The 15698-nt window shown below is 36.6% G+C and overlaps 1 protein-coding gene across 1 annotated transcript in view; it reads left to right on the forward strand.

The window, feature by feature from the left end:
* Positions 1-15698, forward strand: part of LOC135214034 (protein O-linked-mannose beta-1,2-N-acetylglucosaminyltransferase 1-like) — a 37518-nt gene that overhangs the window by 7292 nt on the left and 14528 nt on the right. Inside the window, exons 5-12 of the mRNA XM_064248152.1 lie at positions 1302-1514; positions 2618-2837; positions 4152-4282; positions 4833-4897; positions 6307-6465; positions 8490-8588; positions 11499-11697; positions 14117-14304. Coding sequence (XP_064104222.1) covers positions 1302-1514; positions 2618-2837; positions 4152-4282; positions 4833-4897; positions 6307-6465; positions 8490-8588; positions 11499-11697; positions 14117-14304 — 1274 coding nt within the window. The remainder of the gene's footprint in view (positions 1-1301; positions 1515-2617; positions 2838-4151; positions 4283-4832; positions 4898-6306; positions 6466-8489; positions 8589-11498; positions 11698-14116; positions 14305-15698) is intronic.

Here is a 15698-nt window from a genome sequence, read left to right on the forward strand (position 1 = left end):
TCGAACTGCATCCTATCACCTTCGGTCAAATGAAGAAAAACGCGAAAACAGGTATTTCCCTCAAAGAATTGCTCATAGAAACTGTCTTTTTAACGGACATGGAAGAGACCGAGCCTGTTTACCCTTCGGCGTTTCGTAAATGACGTTTCGGAGGTGGTAAATGTTGTAAGTGTTCACATAAAACTTTCGTAGTTCATTCATGTATTTTGTCCCTCAGTCCTATCAAGTTCCAAGACAGGAGGCGCCAAAACGCAATTCATCGTACGTTAAGTAAACAAATTTCTTCTGTGCTCAAAGACGAAATATTCACAATTAGTAGAAATTATACAATGGCACAAAAAGATTGTTTTTAGAGAAGTGTCCTCAGTCCGATTGAATTCCAGTAAAATTAGTGTTAATGGACTCATTTCAACTGAATGAAGCTGCAAGCATGCAATTTATTTTGTAATTATTTTGAGATGTATCTTACCTTACACAGAATTGCTCTGTTTTTTATATATATATTTATTTAAACAAGTTGTATCTATCAAGTGCATTGCTACCAAAGAAAATACTAGTTTTTTACTTATACGAAATTATAACGACTTTTTATGAACGTTCCATAATCAATCATCATCATTCGTGTTTATTTTTGAAGGTCCTCTTATGCTCTTGGTCCAGCAGGCGGCCCCATTTTAGTTATCAATTATACTTTACAATTTTCTTGACTAACTAGCAAATGGGTGTCATAACTGTTTTTTAAACAATATTCCAGATCAGGTTTCTTTTAATTTTCTGGACATCTTAGGTCGTCCACACTGCAGCAAAACATGTAATAAACATTCGTTGGCAGCTTAACACACAGTCGTCACAAACAGGTTAAATACAAGCCAAAAACTTAGTGATGGTTCCGACCAGTGCTTCATACAATTGTCCAGTTTTTGCCAAGATCCATCCTGGACTTCAAGGTCCACAGACTGACCTGTCTTCGAACTGTTTGTGATATGAATGCGATAGATTACTGACCTGTGTTTGTGTTTGACATTTTTTAATGTAGTTTATGACGCTCCCTTATAAAACAGGCATATTGTGAAAGGTGGCAGAAGGAGCTTATGACGGTCCCTTATAGAACAGGCATATTGTGAAAGGTGGCAGAATCGAATGTCGACAGCACGAAGGAATCATGGATGAAGAATGCCTTCAGTATTTATATAGAAGACCTTGAGCAGTTGAAATGTAGAAAGAGGTAGTATTATGCGCTACTGACACAAGTCTCATATCTATTCACATCCGGAAAGACTGAATCATTCTTTTCCTTTCAGATCCTTCGGCAACGCGGGATGGGTGAAATGATCGTGGGAAATGTCGTCATCATCGTTCCATTTGGTGGACTCTACTTATGGGTCCTCAATCCTTACACAGGACGATTTACTTTCAATAAATACTTCAATACTGAGGACTACTTCACGGATCGAGAGCTGACCTCGACCCTTCAGTCTCTGAGGGAGGGGAGGGTGGCTTTGTTGACGACCTATGTACGTAGTAGGCTAATGCTTTGCTTTGAGAGTGTAGGGCCGTTACACTAAACGATTGTCTGAACGACTGTCTGTATCGTTCGCAAAAACACTGTGTATGGGCTTGTCTGAATGCAAAAGTGGGCGGAGCTTCGTGTCTGAAAGATCTCAGCGGGAATCTGTCACGACCAGGTTGCTGGCTTGCGACTTGAGTGTCATACACAGATCGTTCAATGTAAGGGTTTGTCTGCCGATATAACGCTATGGCGCACGTCTCTTCTAGAGATGATGCCATGTCTTCTCGAGACAAAATCTTTTTTCTGACTGAAATCGGGGCGGAGATCGTTCGTTCATGCTGTCTGAATAGTGTGTGTGTGGGTCGATAATGACAATTGTTCAGACAGTCGTTCAGACAATCGTTCAGATTCACCTGAACAAGCGCAATTAACAAGTATATCTGTCGTGCATAAAATGCAATATTGCATTCGCCATACCTGCCCTAGTTATTCAGATACGTGGTAAGTCTACCTGCACAACTAGGGCAGGTATCCCGAATGCACCATTGCATTTATGCACGAAAGATTCACTGGTTCATCGGGCTTTTGCAGGTACATCTTTGTAATATATCCAGGAGATTAACAATCAACATTAGCAATAAAGCGTAAATTGGTAATGAAGGTTGCATTAGCATAATACGTAATCCAGTGTTTTAGTGGAATGCATATAAAACTGAATAAGACTTTCAATAAACAGCATGCTGAAATCACAGGTACGTTAAATGTTGGCATCATGGAGGTGGGCTAACTCCAAACTCGTAAATCTCATTTTATTTATTTGAAGACCTTGAATGAGCTTTTGAATACAACTGGAATGACAATATCCTGAATACTATTTATCAATTCTTTGCCTGTAATGCTTACTGTTACCCCATGAAGAAAAACTTGGCTCCATTTAATCAAAATTTATCATTCATATCATTCATATCATGATGTATCTACTTGGACAAAAGGTATTCCAGTAATGCGAGTTAATGGAAAGCTGTAAGAGCAATTTTCATATTGAATGGATGTCTCGTTTTGTGGAGACGGTAGCAGTAGTAGTAACGACCAACCACGTCTTTCCAGTACGATGTCTCTGGTCGTCTGGAAGAGGCATCAAAGAAAATATTGAGTTCTTTGGGGTCATTCTCTGCGCAACATCTGAAGTTTCGCGACTGCTGGGCCTGGGCATGGTTGACTGGAGGAGGAACTCTTGGAGAGGTTCTCGTTACAAATCAGTACGGCATCTATAGTCTTCCCGCCAGTTTGCAACTTGAAGTCACTTTGCCTACGTTGGAGTCCACAGGTATGTTAATTAGATGCAATGATAATTTATCACATAAGTCTCATTATTAACCCTTTCTTAGCTTTAAAGGAAAAATGACAGATGAGACCAAAAAACTGATAAGACTGAAAACTGTTGAATTGCATCTGAACAGTATGCTTACTAATCCACCTGTGGTAGGGGTGTAAGAATACTACCACCGTAGGTTCTGCGTGTCGTGAAAGACGGTTAAAAGGACAGTTGCTGCCTTGCAGTCGTACTTTTTTTAGTAAAAGACTAGGCCCACCGCCAATAATCGTGGAAACTGCTGCCTTGCAGTCTTACTGTTTAGTAAAAGGCTAGGCCCACTTCCAATAACTGTGGTTGATGACAGCAAGGGCATGCGGTCGTAAAACCCCCTTTGCCAAATAATAAACCCTGCCCGATGTAAGGAAAGGCGCATCAGGCAACCGACCCCTTAGTGTAAGGATAACGGTGGGAAAGAAGAAGAGGTATGCTTAATATTCTATACAATTCCTCTACGATTTTATAGAATGACAGTGGGATATCAGTTCAACTTCCATCTCTGCATGGAATTGTATGTTAATAAAGCATAATAATCTCGAATTCTCAGTAAACAAAATAAAAAGGTTTATCACATCCTTTCAGAGGTGTCTTTCAGCTCAGGTAATTTCCACTATTTAGGAATTCTTTTGTGTACATGTCACATTCTATGATAATTCCATTATGTCTCCTTATTCAAACGCCGCTTTCTCTGAATAGTTTCGTGAAATTTGTACACAAAAGGACTTTTAACTGGCAGGAAATTCTTATTGAGGTAAGAGGTTTGAAATTGAAGGAATATTAAGGATGAAATATTACAAACATTTAATTTATTTTAGGATATAGTCGAGCTACTCAAGTATTTGGGGAAACTAGGGACATTTCAAGTAAAAATGTGGCACCGGAAGACCACAGGTCCCTGTGGGAGAGAGTACCTTCCAGGGAATCCTTAATGGGCGTAGTGTAATGTGATATTTGTGTAACCCCTAAACAACCCAGTTTTTGACGAAACGCCTAATTTGGCGACACTAATCATCAAGGAAAGGTTACAATATCCGCATAATGACAATATGTCAGTGATAAATCACTTCCTCAAGAAGCTGTGCAGAAACAGGTCGCCCGTATTAACTGATGAAATAAAAGGAAACAGCACAGAAATCGAGTAATTGTTGGATTTTTATAAAGTGGAAACTATAATTCTTTTTTTATGGTTCAGTGATATAGATGGGTCAAGCAGGAAAGGTGAATTTGCTCACGAATCTATTTGTAAATCTGTTTCATTTCCGGGTGAAGGTCGCTGGTGTGAGAAGTGGCCTGCCGACGATAAGTGGGTAAAAAGGCAGCATTTCTGCGACGTGTATGATGGCTACGGTGACCTGTGTTCCTGTGAGCATCCCTATGAGCCAAGAACTGTCCCAAAGATGGTAAGTTATCTTATGCAACTGTTTATATTAGTTACGTTTCTCAGCAATAATTACAACAAGAAAATGAAATCCGCAAAACTGTTTTTGAAATGTATAACAAAATTCAAACGTGGAAAAACTGGTTGATTACACCTCGACATATATTTCCATTCACTTAAAATTTCAAGTGTATTTTTAAAGGTTATTCTATCTTACCTATCAACTGGTCTTCTGTGGCATATGTGTATATACTCATTTTACTGCCCAGAATGCCTGTATATATTGTTGCTTTTGATTCGCTGGACTTATCTTATAAGACAGCAACATTTGTATCAAACCTCGAGATCTCGTATCATGCAAAAGATTTTATCATTTCCTGTTCCATCAAGTAACATTAATTAAATATTTTAATCTCTGCCATCTTGCCTTTTGACATTTCTTCTACTTTTAATAGACATATTAATTGAAATTGGCCATTTTAAAGTTAACCCTCTTCCGTATTAACTCATTACGTAATTAAGTTCTTGGGCGGGAGCTGCCTTTCCGGTTTTTCTATTTTACTTCCTTCCAGGGCACTTGGCGCGAAGATATGGGAATTGTGATCCTAGCTGGAAACAGAACCAAATATTTTTACAGGTATGACTTCCAATATCACGTGCACGAAAAGAAATACTAGTTATTAAGGTAATGAATTTTGAGTGATTGGCTGATTTCTTTAATTAAACTAGTTTTAGTTTTAAGAAAGTAAAGGAATCATGTATAGATGGTACTAGAATTTCAACTTGTATGGGCAAGAAAAATCAATATAGGGAGGGAAAGAAAATAGGGTCTTAAAGCATTAACTTATTGAGAGAGTTTTCTAAATAGAATCCTAACTCCATTATTCGTCTTTTTGCTTATTTTCGGCTGTCTCACTGACCTTAAAAAAGATTTAATGAAGTACCAGATAAAAGTGCCAAATAATATTAGGCTTTCACAACCCTAATACTGACACAAATATACCAAAATTACTTGTTCAAGGGCTGATAATCTATTTTCACCCTGGTTTTAACTCATCCAACCCAGTTCACTTTACTTTTTAAATCAATTATGAAGAAAACTACTCCTATAATTTTTATCAGTAAAGGGAAAAGCCATGACAAATTCAGAAGTTGGAAAGCCATCTTTTGAGTATGACTCGAATATTGATAGAATCCTGCAGCGCTATCTAATGGGCACTGCTTTGGAACCAGTTTTCTTATCATCACTATCGTACTCTAGCAAACCTGTCTGTTTACTCGTTTCAGGATTTCCCATTTTCAATACAGGCTGAAACCATCCCAAGCATAAGAAGTTCGAGATCAGTGTGTACAATTGCAAATGGCAAGTGGTTAACATTACTATTGCTATGATACGGCACATTTTTCTATTGCCAGTTAAATCGACCGTGATACTATCTCAGCTCTTCAACAAACATCATTGCAAGTTATTTTGTAAAATACCCATACTTAAACAAGAATTCTAGTCACATGCAATGAATCCTTCCGCCAACCCATCTTAATCTTGTTTATAAAGATTCCTATACTTAACATCGCTTTATTTATCTTGACTTAACTGAATCCTGAAGGTGACGCAACAATTCATCTTGGTTAAATGGGATCCTAAAGCTAATACCACCCTATTTATCTCGGTAATTAAGGTCCCTCAGGCTATCACATTCTATTTATATAGGTCACAAAGGCGCCTGAAGCTAACATCACATTCTACCATGATGAACTCCCAAGGCTAAGAATAAGTTGATAACCAATACTTTTATCTTGGTTATAAAGGCTCCTAGAGATGACAGTACTGAATTTATCTTGGCTTAAGAGCCTGCAAATAACACCAAAATTCATCATGGGTAGACAGGGTCCTAAAACCAATACCACTCTATTTATCACGGTACTAAAGGTTCCCATAGGACCCATATGTATTTCACGGCTATAGAGACTCTTCAAGCTAACACACCTCTAGTTAGGTTCCAGTGACCCGCAAATCTGACACCACCATTGATCTTTGCTGCACAGGCTCCTGAAACAAGTCCTAGACCAACCGGGAGTTCATATCGACCATCTCTTGGTTTCGGTTGATGGGGCGCTACTAGAGACTCTGAAGTTCCTTGAGCTCTTCCCCTTGAAGTATAAGGTTCACCAGCCAGAGGGGACACACAATGCCAGGATTTCTAGGTGAGAAGATGAGGCTTTTTTGGAAGCAGGTATTCACTTGTTTACTGAATTATCAGCTGTCGTTCTTTTGATCGTATGTGGGAATTCTATTCCGTGGAAGTTTGCTCGGTCACTTGATGACATTTTATCTTTGTTTCATGCCGTTGCTAAACTAATTATAACATTGAGAGAGAGAGAGAGAGAGAGAGAGAGAGAGAGAGAGAGCATCTTGTCTCCTAGCGATATGCTGTTGAAACTTCCTTTGTGTCGGTCAAAAACATAGGTATTGTTCGAAATATAACCATCATGCGAGATAAAATTCATTTTGTATTTAATATAACGAGTTAGACCACTGACAGGGTATAGATATCATTACCCTCATAAAGAACATTTTCTAACGCTACTGCATACTGCTTTATATTCCAAATTATATTTGGCTAAGCTTGGTAAGTATTTTTTTTTAGAAATCAGCTAGGCCTATAGACATATAAAAGTATTTGATCAGTATAATAGGGGAATGAAGTTAATTACTTTAGAAAAAATTTTATTACAAACAAAATGCAGATTGCCAGTAGACAGTAATTCTTCTTCATTGTAGGAAACTAAAATGTCAAATAAAAAGTTACGAAACCCCGTTTTGCTCTCGAGATGTCGCTTGAAATCGCATCAGCCCATCGTTGCCAATCTAGTGGAGCTTCACACATACGCCGATGCATTTACAAACTGTTTCCATGAATTATAGTTGCCATTAAAATTGCTCTAATATGTATATATACTACAAATAGATTCGCTAATTTCACTTATTTCCCCGGTTTTGTGTAAGTCCTATACCCAGTTTGGAGGGTAAACACATACCAATTGGCAACACTGTATCAGCCACACTACTGCTTTCTAGAGCGATCCTAGGCACCAGGTTTGCGGAACACTATTTGATCAAAAAATGGCAAAAGGAAATATTTATATATATATATATTATATATATATATATATATATATATATATATAATATATATATATATATTTGCATTTAATATTTTTACTGGCGCTATCGGCAAAATGGTGATGCATCTTTTTTAAATATACTAGTGTGAGGTTTTGAAAATGCAAGGAGGTTTAGAGGTTAATGCGCAAATGCATAAGCACTTGTGCCGAGATACTTTATTGGGTGTTACTTGAGTAGGCGGTCTACCTGAGTGCTTCTACACTTTTTCGCTGTGTTTAGTACTAGCCTGTCAGGGGTCAAATGTCCCTAAGTGCATTTTACCACATTTGATCCCCGAGCCTAGCAAAAGGCCAACTTAATCTCAAACAACAACAACCCTTGGTGCTACTTTAGGGACATTTGGCCCCCGACGAGCTAGTACTAAACACGGCGAAACAGTGTAGAAATACGCAGATAGACGCCCTACTAAAGTAGCACCCTTTATTGTTTCATCATACAGTGACAGTTTCCTGACGATACGCAATGCGATGCGAATTTCGTCTATTTGTCGCACTTCGTTATTTCACATTTCACTATGGCTAAATCCATGACTTAGGGTTCTTTGCAGCGTGCCTTCGGTCCCTAGCAGCAACCACTTTCGTTCCTTTTACTGTACCTCCTTTCATATTCTCTTTCTTCATCTTACTTTCCATCCTCTCCTAACACTTGATTCATAGTGCAATTGCTTTGAGGTTTTCCTCCTGTTATGCCTTTCAAACCTATTACTGTCAATTTCCATTTCAGCGCTGAATGACCTCATAGGTCCCTAAATTCTACATTCAACTCGATTCAACTCAATTATGGTTAAATCTTTTAATAGTGTTCTTATTCTTCCATTTCATAAATAACTGTACGTGTCTTTATATAATTATTAAAGCGAGTGTAAAATTAAAATTGTAAGTGAATGAAAATATGTCAAAATAAGCAAAAAAAAGGATTAATAAGCAATTATCTCCAGAATGCTGCTCAGATTGTCTATAAGTAAACATACACATGTCAAAACGAATAAGCCACGAAGTCCAAAAACGAACCATTTTCTCAGAGTTCATTTTCTTTCCAACAGGCACATGAGGTTTGCTCTTTATTCTGCCCTGAACATCCTTCACTTTGACAAGTTCATCGTCCTCGAGGATGACCTCATCCTTTCTCCAGACTTCTACTCGTAAGTGTCACTTGGTAAGGATTCTTTTGCTTGTACTATCGGGTCTCTTTCTGCGTCTCTTTCTGCGCTGGCTGACTTTGTTCTCAAAATTGCTTCTACAAGACTCCTCGCAAGCTAACTGTGCTTCTCTCATTATTGCTTTTCTACCTACTATTATTATTATTATTATTATTATTATTATTATTATTATTATTATTATTATTATTTGATATGTAGTTATGTGAAGATTATGTATGTTGATTGTGTATTATTTATTATGTGATATTTGATTAAACACAGTAGGTCTGTCAGCTAACCATTCGTGAATGAATGTGCTTTTGACAAAGATGAGATGAACGTATTTTGTAATTCACTTTTAAGCAAGTGCTGCTTTTCTACCTCCTCCTCCTCCTCCTCCTCCTCCTTCTTCTTCTTCTTCTTCTTCTTCTTCTTCTTCTTCTTCTATTCATTATTATTATTATTATTATTATTAATTATTATTAATTATTATTATTTAAAGAAAACTCATAATCACACGAGTCAATAACATGGAAAAATAAATCCACAATAGTATGTCTGTTTAATTTTGTTATTTAAACTATAAAGCAGAAGCTTTCGATGACCTGCACGGTCCTCCTTGTCATCTTTTATTATTATTATTATTATTATTATTATTATTATTATTATTATTATTATTATTATTATTATTATTATTATTTGATACCTGATAAGAAATGCAGTAGGTAAGTCAGCTAACTTTTCGTAAATTAATGTGCTTTTGACAAAGATCACATGGACGTATTTTGATGTTCACTCTTAACCAAGAGCTCGATTAAAATTATTCAAGTAGACACAGCTTTCTGTTTTGTTGAGAACAACGGAAAATAACTATCCCACAAAACGAGAGTAATTTTCAAAATAATTTTGGCAGTTTCTTTAATTAGAAAACAGAACAAAACTATGTAACTTAAACCCGGAGGAAATAAGAAAATGCTTTTATCTTTGAACCCTCTGCAGGAAATTCTGCATTTGCTGGTATTATAAGTTTAATAGATGGAGCATTCCACTGGTTTATGAACAGCCCGTCTTCTTTAACTGCTAAAATGCTAATTGATTACTGCAAACTTTTGTCGAGTCAAGTATTTAGGAACTTGATAATGAAGATATTTTACACCTATCATATTAGAGTTGACTTACAATTCTGCCTGGTTACACAAAAATATTAAATATTTTTTTTTAAAGAAATGTGAATTGATGAACACCTTCAGATGACAGATCAGATGTAAATTCAGTGAAAATACGACAATATCACCAGAGAAAAAAATTTCACTTTATTACAAATATTTGAAATGGAGAGATGATTAAAACATCTTTACCAAGCAATATAATTAATGCAAGTGCAGCTTTGATGGTTTACCAAAATATTTACTGACGAGGTTACGATACTTATTTGATAAGGCAACTAAACTAATAATGAATAAAGTCCCTATTGATAAAGTCACGTTCAACCGAGCAGATCTTAGGTGGCTATAGTATCTTTGGAATCTACCTAGTAAAGCTCTTAAGAACCGCACACAAAATATGTTTCAACGTGCATTGTGACGAAGAATATAGAAGCTATACGTCTGAAACACCTAGACAAGTCACGACACGTGAACTCGGATGAATATAGATTAATGGAGCTAAAATTATACGAAGATTTAATGAAAAGTGAACTTGGAACCATTTAATAAATAGTTCTGAGAAGGAAAAAAAATCGAATACTTAGCGACAGTCAAAAGGAAATTAGTCATACATTCAAGTTAAAGTAGCATAATAAAATCATAATATACGAATAGTTCTAAGAAGCAAAAAAAAAAAAAATTGAAAAAAAAAAAATTGGCAACAGTTGAAAGGAAATTAGTCATACATTTAAAACAAAAAAATTACAATATACGAAAAAGAAGAAGGTTCACTCTTCCCTCTTCAAATCATTTTCTATTTTCCTCCAGATTTTAACTTCGTCCTTCACGTCGCTCCTGACCGCAAAAGAAATTCCAGACGTAAGAATATATTTAAACAATCATGAACAAACAATTTCGCCTCAAATGTCCATCAGTACATTGTAGATTTATTGTCCATGCTTAGATTTTTATTTTTATTATGGTGAAATGGAATATGAGATTTAAGCCAAGGTACACGCGCTGGGACCCATGAGGTCATTCAGCGCTGAAAGGGGAAATGAAGAGTAAAGAAGGTTTGAAAGGTGTAACAGGAGGAAAGCCTAAAGCAGTTGCAGTGTAAATCAGTTGTTAGGAGAAGGTGGAAGAGAGAATATGAACTGAGGTACAGTAAAAAATGAAAAGTATTGCAGCTAGGGGTCGAAGGGACGTTGCAAAGAACCTTGAGTAATGCCTGCAGTTCACCACCTAAGCTGCACTGACGGCAGTATCCCTTACTGATCCACTGATAGCACTATACCCTTACTGATTCTTTTTATCGTAGTGCACCATAACAGATAACGAACTGAATCATAGAAAATGGATTTTTATTAGCTCGGAGAAATCATTTCTTCATTTCCATTCAATTGATATTCCAGTTTTCGTAGCTTTCCTGTTAAAGATGAGCACAAATTCTTTTCTTGTTCTTAGAGATATATACAGACACGGTTTTCCATTGTCTTTGCGCCAGGTACATGCAAACATATTTTTATTACTTCTTGGCAGTAGACTATGATGATTCTTCATCACCTTTAAATTACAGCATAATTACAGTATAATTTAAATATCTTTTCATTGCAGGGGCTTGCAAACATTTTTCATGCATTCTTCAGAGCAAATATAGTACATGACAGCTTATGTTTGCAACATGACTAGCAGACCTTACTTTCTTAAAATAAATAAATAAATAAAAGATAAATAAATAATTTTCTTTTAATCTCTTTTGGGACAGGTATATGCAACAAACGTCCGCCATCTTGGACAGAGACCCAACGGTGTACTGCGTCTCCGCTTATTCCCACTTCTCGTACGAACACACAGCCTTCGACGAATCCCGTATCAGTCGAGTTCACTCGATTCCGTCGTACGGATGGATGGTCAAGAGGTCCATTTTGACTGAGATCTTGCCGAAATGGATCCCTGAGTATGTGGTGAGTGGAAACTGTGTTCCCCTTAAGATCGGAGCTGCTGAAGTGGTGTCACTTTTTTTTAATGGAGCATTTTCTAGCTGTTGTTATCTTTAGCTCATTTGTGGCTCATTTCATAATTGATTTTGGCATATGCTTTACGGACAGATGCGCTTCCTGACCCCAACCCTATATATATATATATATATATATATATATATATATATATATATATATATATATATATATATATATATATATTCCACCAGCCAACTTCACCTTTAGAAGATGCAATCAGTCCAATTGGGCACCATGGCTGAATGGTGCAACACTCGCTCACGATTGCTAGAGCTGTTAATGACTCCCGTCTTACCGTCCAACTACATCTGCTAGGTCAAAAAGTAGGGAAACACGGTTACCAACCTCATCTCCAAAGTCTTGCCAAGAAACGAAGAGGCTATAATACCCTCTTGGTGCCCACCTTCCAAAGAGAAAAATGGTGCAAGGTAGAAAAAATGGAAAAAGCAAAATATCAATAACTAATGAGTAGAAATTCTCGGGCCTGAATTCTGCATACGATTATTTTAGGTTAAGATTATCTTTAATTTAACTGCTATATTGAAAATAAAGGAAATTTGTTAGGAAACAGTAACAAAGAATGGTGCATTTATAAACCAGGTATCGTCACTATTACGTGGCTTTACCAGACGTCTGCGTTCTCATGTTACAGAAATTTCGAAAGAGGGTTGTGGAGCGTCATCAGCCGCATAAGTTCGAGGAACTGCAAGGAATCGCTCACTGAACAATTGTTGCACCAATTTAGTTGAGAAAATGCGACGTCAAGTTTCTGTAAATTTTTCAATGCCGCCTTCATCGCTAACTTCTTTGATCAGCTGATTTTCTATTTCCTCCACACATTTCTCTTGGATATATTCGTATAATTAACTCTTATAATTGTTATTTATATGAAAATTGCGTAGCCTTTCGGGTGCTATGCTGAATAGGGAGATAGGGATATTCAGTGTTACGCAGTTGGGCGGGGGGGGGGGGGGGGGTGTGAGCCGTCCAGAAGGGCCGGAGCCCTCACCCCCGGGGGCTAGGTCAGGGCACGGCCTCCTATGTTAGGTTAGGAAGGTAAGATCTGGTTAGGTTAGGACGCAGCATTCTAAGAATGGTCAGGATTTTCCGGCTTTTTTGCTGAAGGGTTTTGTAACTCCTGTGTTTCCAAAAACTAACTCGTGAAGCATTTACATCTGGTTCTGTTTTATCACTAGAAATTCGTGACTAAAACTTTATTGAATTTCTAGGTTGTTTAGTTCCATGAGATTTACTAACGAGACGAGAATCGTACTTACCGAATGTTCGAAGAATACCATTGCCTTTCTGTAATTGTTTCTGTCGTTGAGGTTAATAGGAAAGTCAGAAAAATGGAGCGAAAGATCGTTTATCTTATCTCGCTTGACTGATTTGTTTTTATCGTCCTAAGACCTTAATTATTAATGACCAAGTGTTGGGAACTCTGTATCTAGAAGGTGAAATCTTGCCCGAGCGAGTCTTTTCCTTTTCTTAACTCACCGAGAAACAACTCTGTTATAATATAGACTGCAACATCCAGGAAGCAAAAGACTAGTAATATGAAACCGCTTTCGTTGCGGAAGTTCCATCATATAGAAATGTTTCCTGTTCACTAATATCTGAAATTATATGAGCTACGGTAAAACTGCATCATACTTCACCATTTTTTTTTATTACCTGGCTGTGAGAAGCATATCTGTACGCATGATTTTTATGTATGTTGTCACAGTCACGTCCAACGCGCATAAAAGTTTCAGTATCGAACACTAAAGACCTACCGTCAACAATTTTATCTCTTTGTGCTCTTGAAAATAGAGTAACAAAAGTAATATATTTAGGTTTAAATCACATGTGCAAGATCAACATCTGAGATCAATCCTACGCAATTTTCTATTACAGCGAACGTTTCACTATTATCTGTAGACTGACGTTAACTTGTAACTTAATCCGTAGACATACCACTTCGTCAATTAATAGTCTTAATTGCTCAGTTGTATATTCTAATCATGAAGCGTTTAGTCCAATAAAAAAATGACAATTATGTGAGTAAATTATACACAAAGAGCCTTTGTTTACTTTCCTAAATTTTCTTGGAAATGATTTGTAATAAAGATAATTTTATGATATCTCTAAATATATTGTTAAAGTTTCTCTATGAAGTATTTAGAGCTTTTCAATGTAGCATGATTACTCAAGAAGCAGTGAAGACTTTTGCAAGTTAAATGGTTAATACTAAACGTTCAGATTAGTAGAAATAAATGCATTTATGTTCGATTTACATCAAGATATTAGAAATCTCAATTCTAAAAGTCTAGATATGCTTGATTAGGGGACGCCATACTAAGAAATATTTTCTTACCTTATGTAGCAAACAGATTGGGATTACTGGATGGGATCGGGACTGATAAGGAAGCAGAGAGAGACCATCATCCCAGAGATATCCCGGACGTCCCACGCAGGACTGCAAGGATCCCACTTCTCTGGGTTCCTAACCAAAAAGAGGTATTCGAACAAACCGACCTCACGGAATCCGCACGCCATTGTTAATACAACTATGTAAGTGGTAAACAGATTGTGATTTAATTTCAGTATATATATGACTTTATTCATTCTAATTTATTTTTAATGACATTGATTAGAAGGACAATTATCACATATTCCTAACGTAATTTTTTAATATCCCTTATTTTATTTCTAATGTATTTAATGAGAATGATAATTATATGTTTTTCTGATGTAATTAATTCCAGTATGTCTCTAGTATAGTACTGAATACTTTTCGTTAGAACGATAACTGTTTATGTACTCCTGGTGTAATGATAAAGTATTTTTATTTTTAACTCACTTCATTCGAAGGACAATGGCTCACATATTTCTGATGTACTTCCAGTTTACTTTCTAATTCATTTCTAATGTGGTGTTTTGGTACCTCTAAGGAATTTAAGACGGCTGTAATTGGTTAACAACGGACATATAATATGATTGCAGATTATCACTGACTTTCTAAGAATTCAAGAAGGTAACCACTTGAAATTTTAGCTGACCGTAACTTGGGGGACACAAGATATCCAGAATTCCGGAAAGCTAAGCTATACCGTAGGTAATACCGTAGGTAGCGAGGACAACTATAATTTGAGAATACTATCCTGCCTGTTACCTGGGACTAAAGTTAGCGGTAGCTTGTTACCAGTGGCGGCCATAAATTTGGAACCTTTAGCTTCAGTAACTCGAAACGCTGGGTTAACCATAACGTAGGAACCTGAGTTACCAATAACTATAGGTGACTCAAGCTATGAATAACTTGAGTGCACAAGTCAGCATTAGCTTGGAAATATGATGATTGTGCAGCATAATTTAGGAACCCAAGTTATCAGTAACTAGGTAACCTGAGTCTGCACTAACTTAGGAATCCAGTTATTTTGGTAAATTTTGAATCATAGTTATGAGGAACACGGGAATATAACTATGGAATAACTTGAGAATATAAAATTGCACTTAAAAACATCGAACAACTCTACCACCACCCAAACCTCACCCCCCCTACCCCTCCTCATCCCACCCCCTTCAGAAAATGGAGTGAAATTAGTTACAAGAGTTTAACTGGGTGAACATCTAGCACAAGCAAGCTTAGCTCTGATTATTTTTTTTTTTTTTTTTTTTTTGTATCACTCTCAGATAACGGTTTAATAAATGAGTTATTTGAATCTCATTCGCTCGAGAAAAAGATAAGTAGCTTTAAAAGCGGAGTTAAGACAGAAGTACTTAAAAGAAAATTTGAACATGCAACGATGCCGACGAAATTTCTCAAGAGTATTACTTCATTCTTTGTAGACAGACGTCATAAATTTCCGTTTTCCAGATTTTTAATGGCTTCAAATACATATTTTATATTTTGGTATGGTCGAACCCCCTTCGTTTGATAATACCTCCTTGTGATAGATATTATTCCT

Source organism: Macrobrachium nipponense, chromosome 43, assembly GCF_015104395.2.
Source record: "Macrobrachium nipponense isolate FS-2020 chromosome 43, ASM1510439v2, whole genome shotgun sequence".
Lineage (NCBI taxonomy): Eukaryota > Metazoa > Arthropoda > Malacostraca > Decapoda > Palaemonidae > Macrobrachium > Macrobrachium nipponense.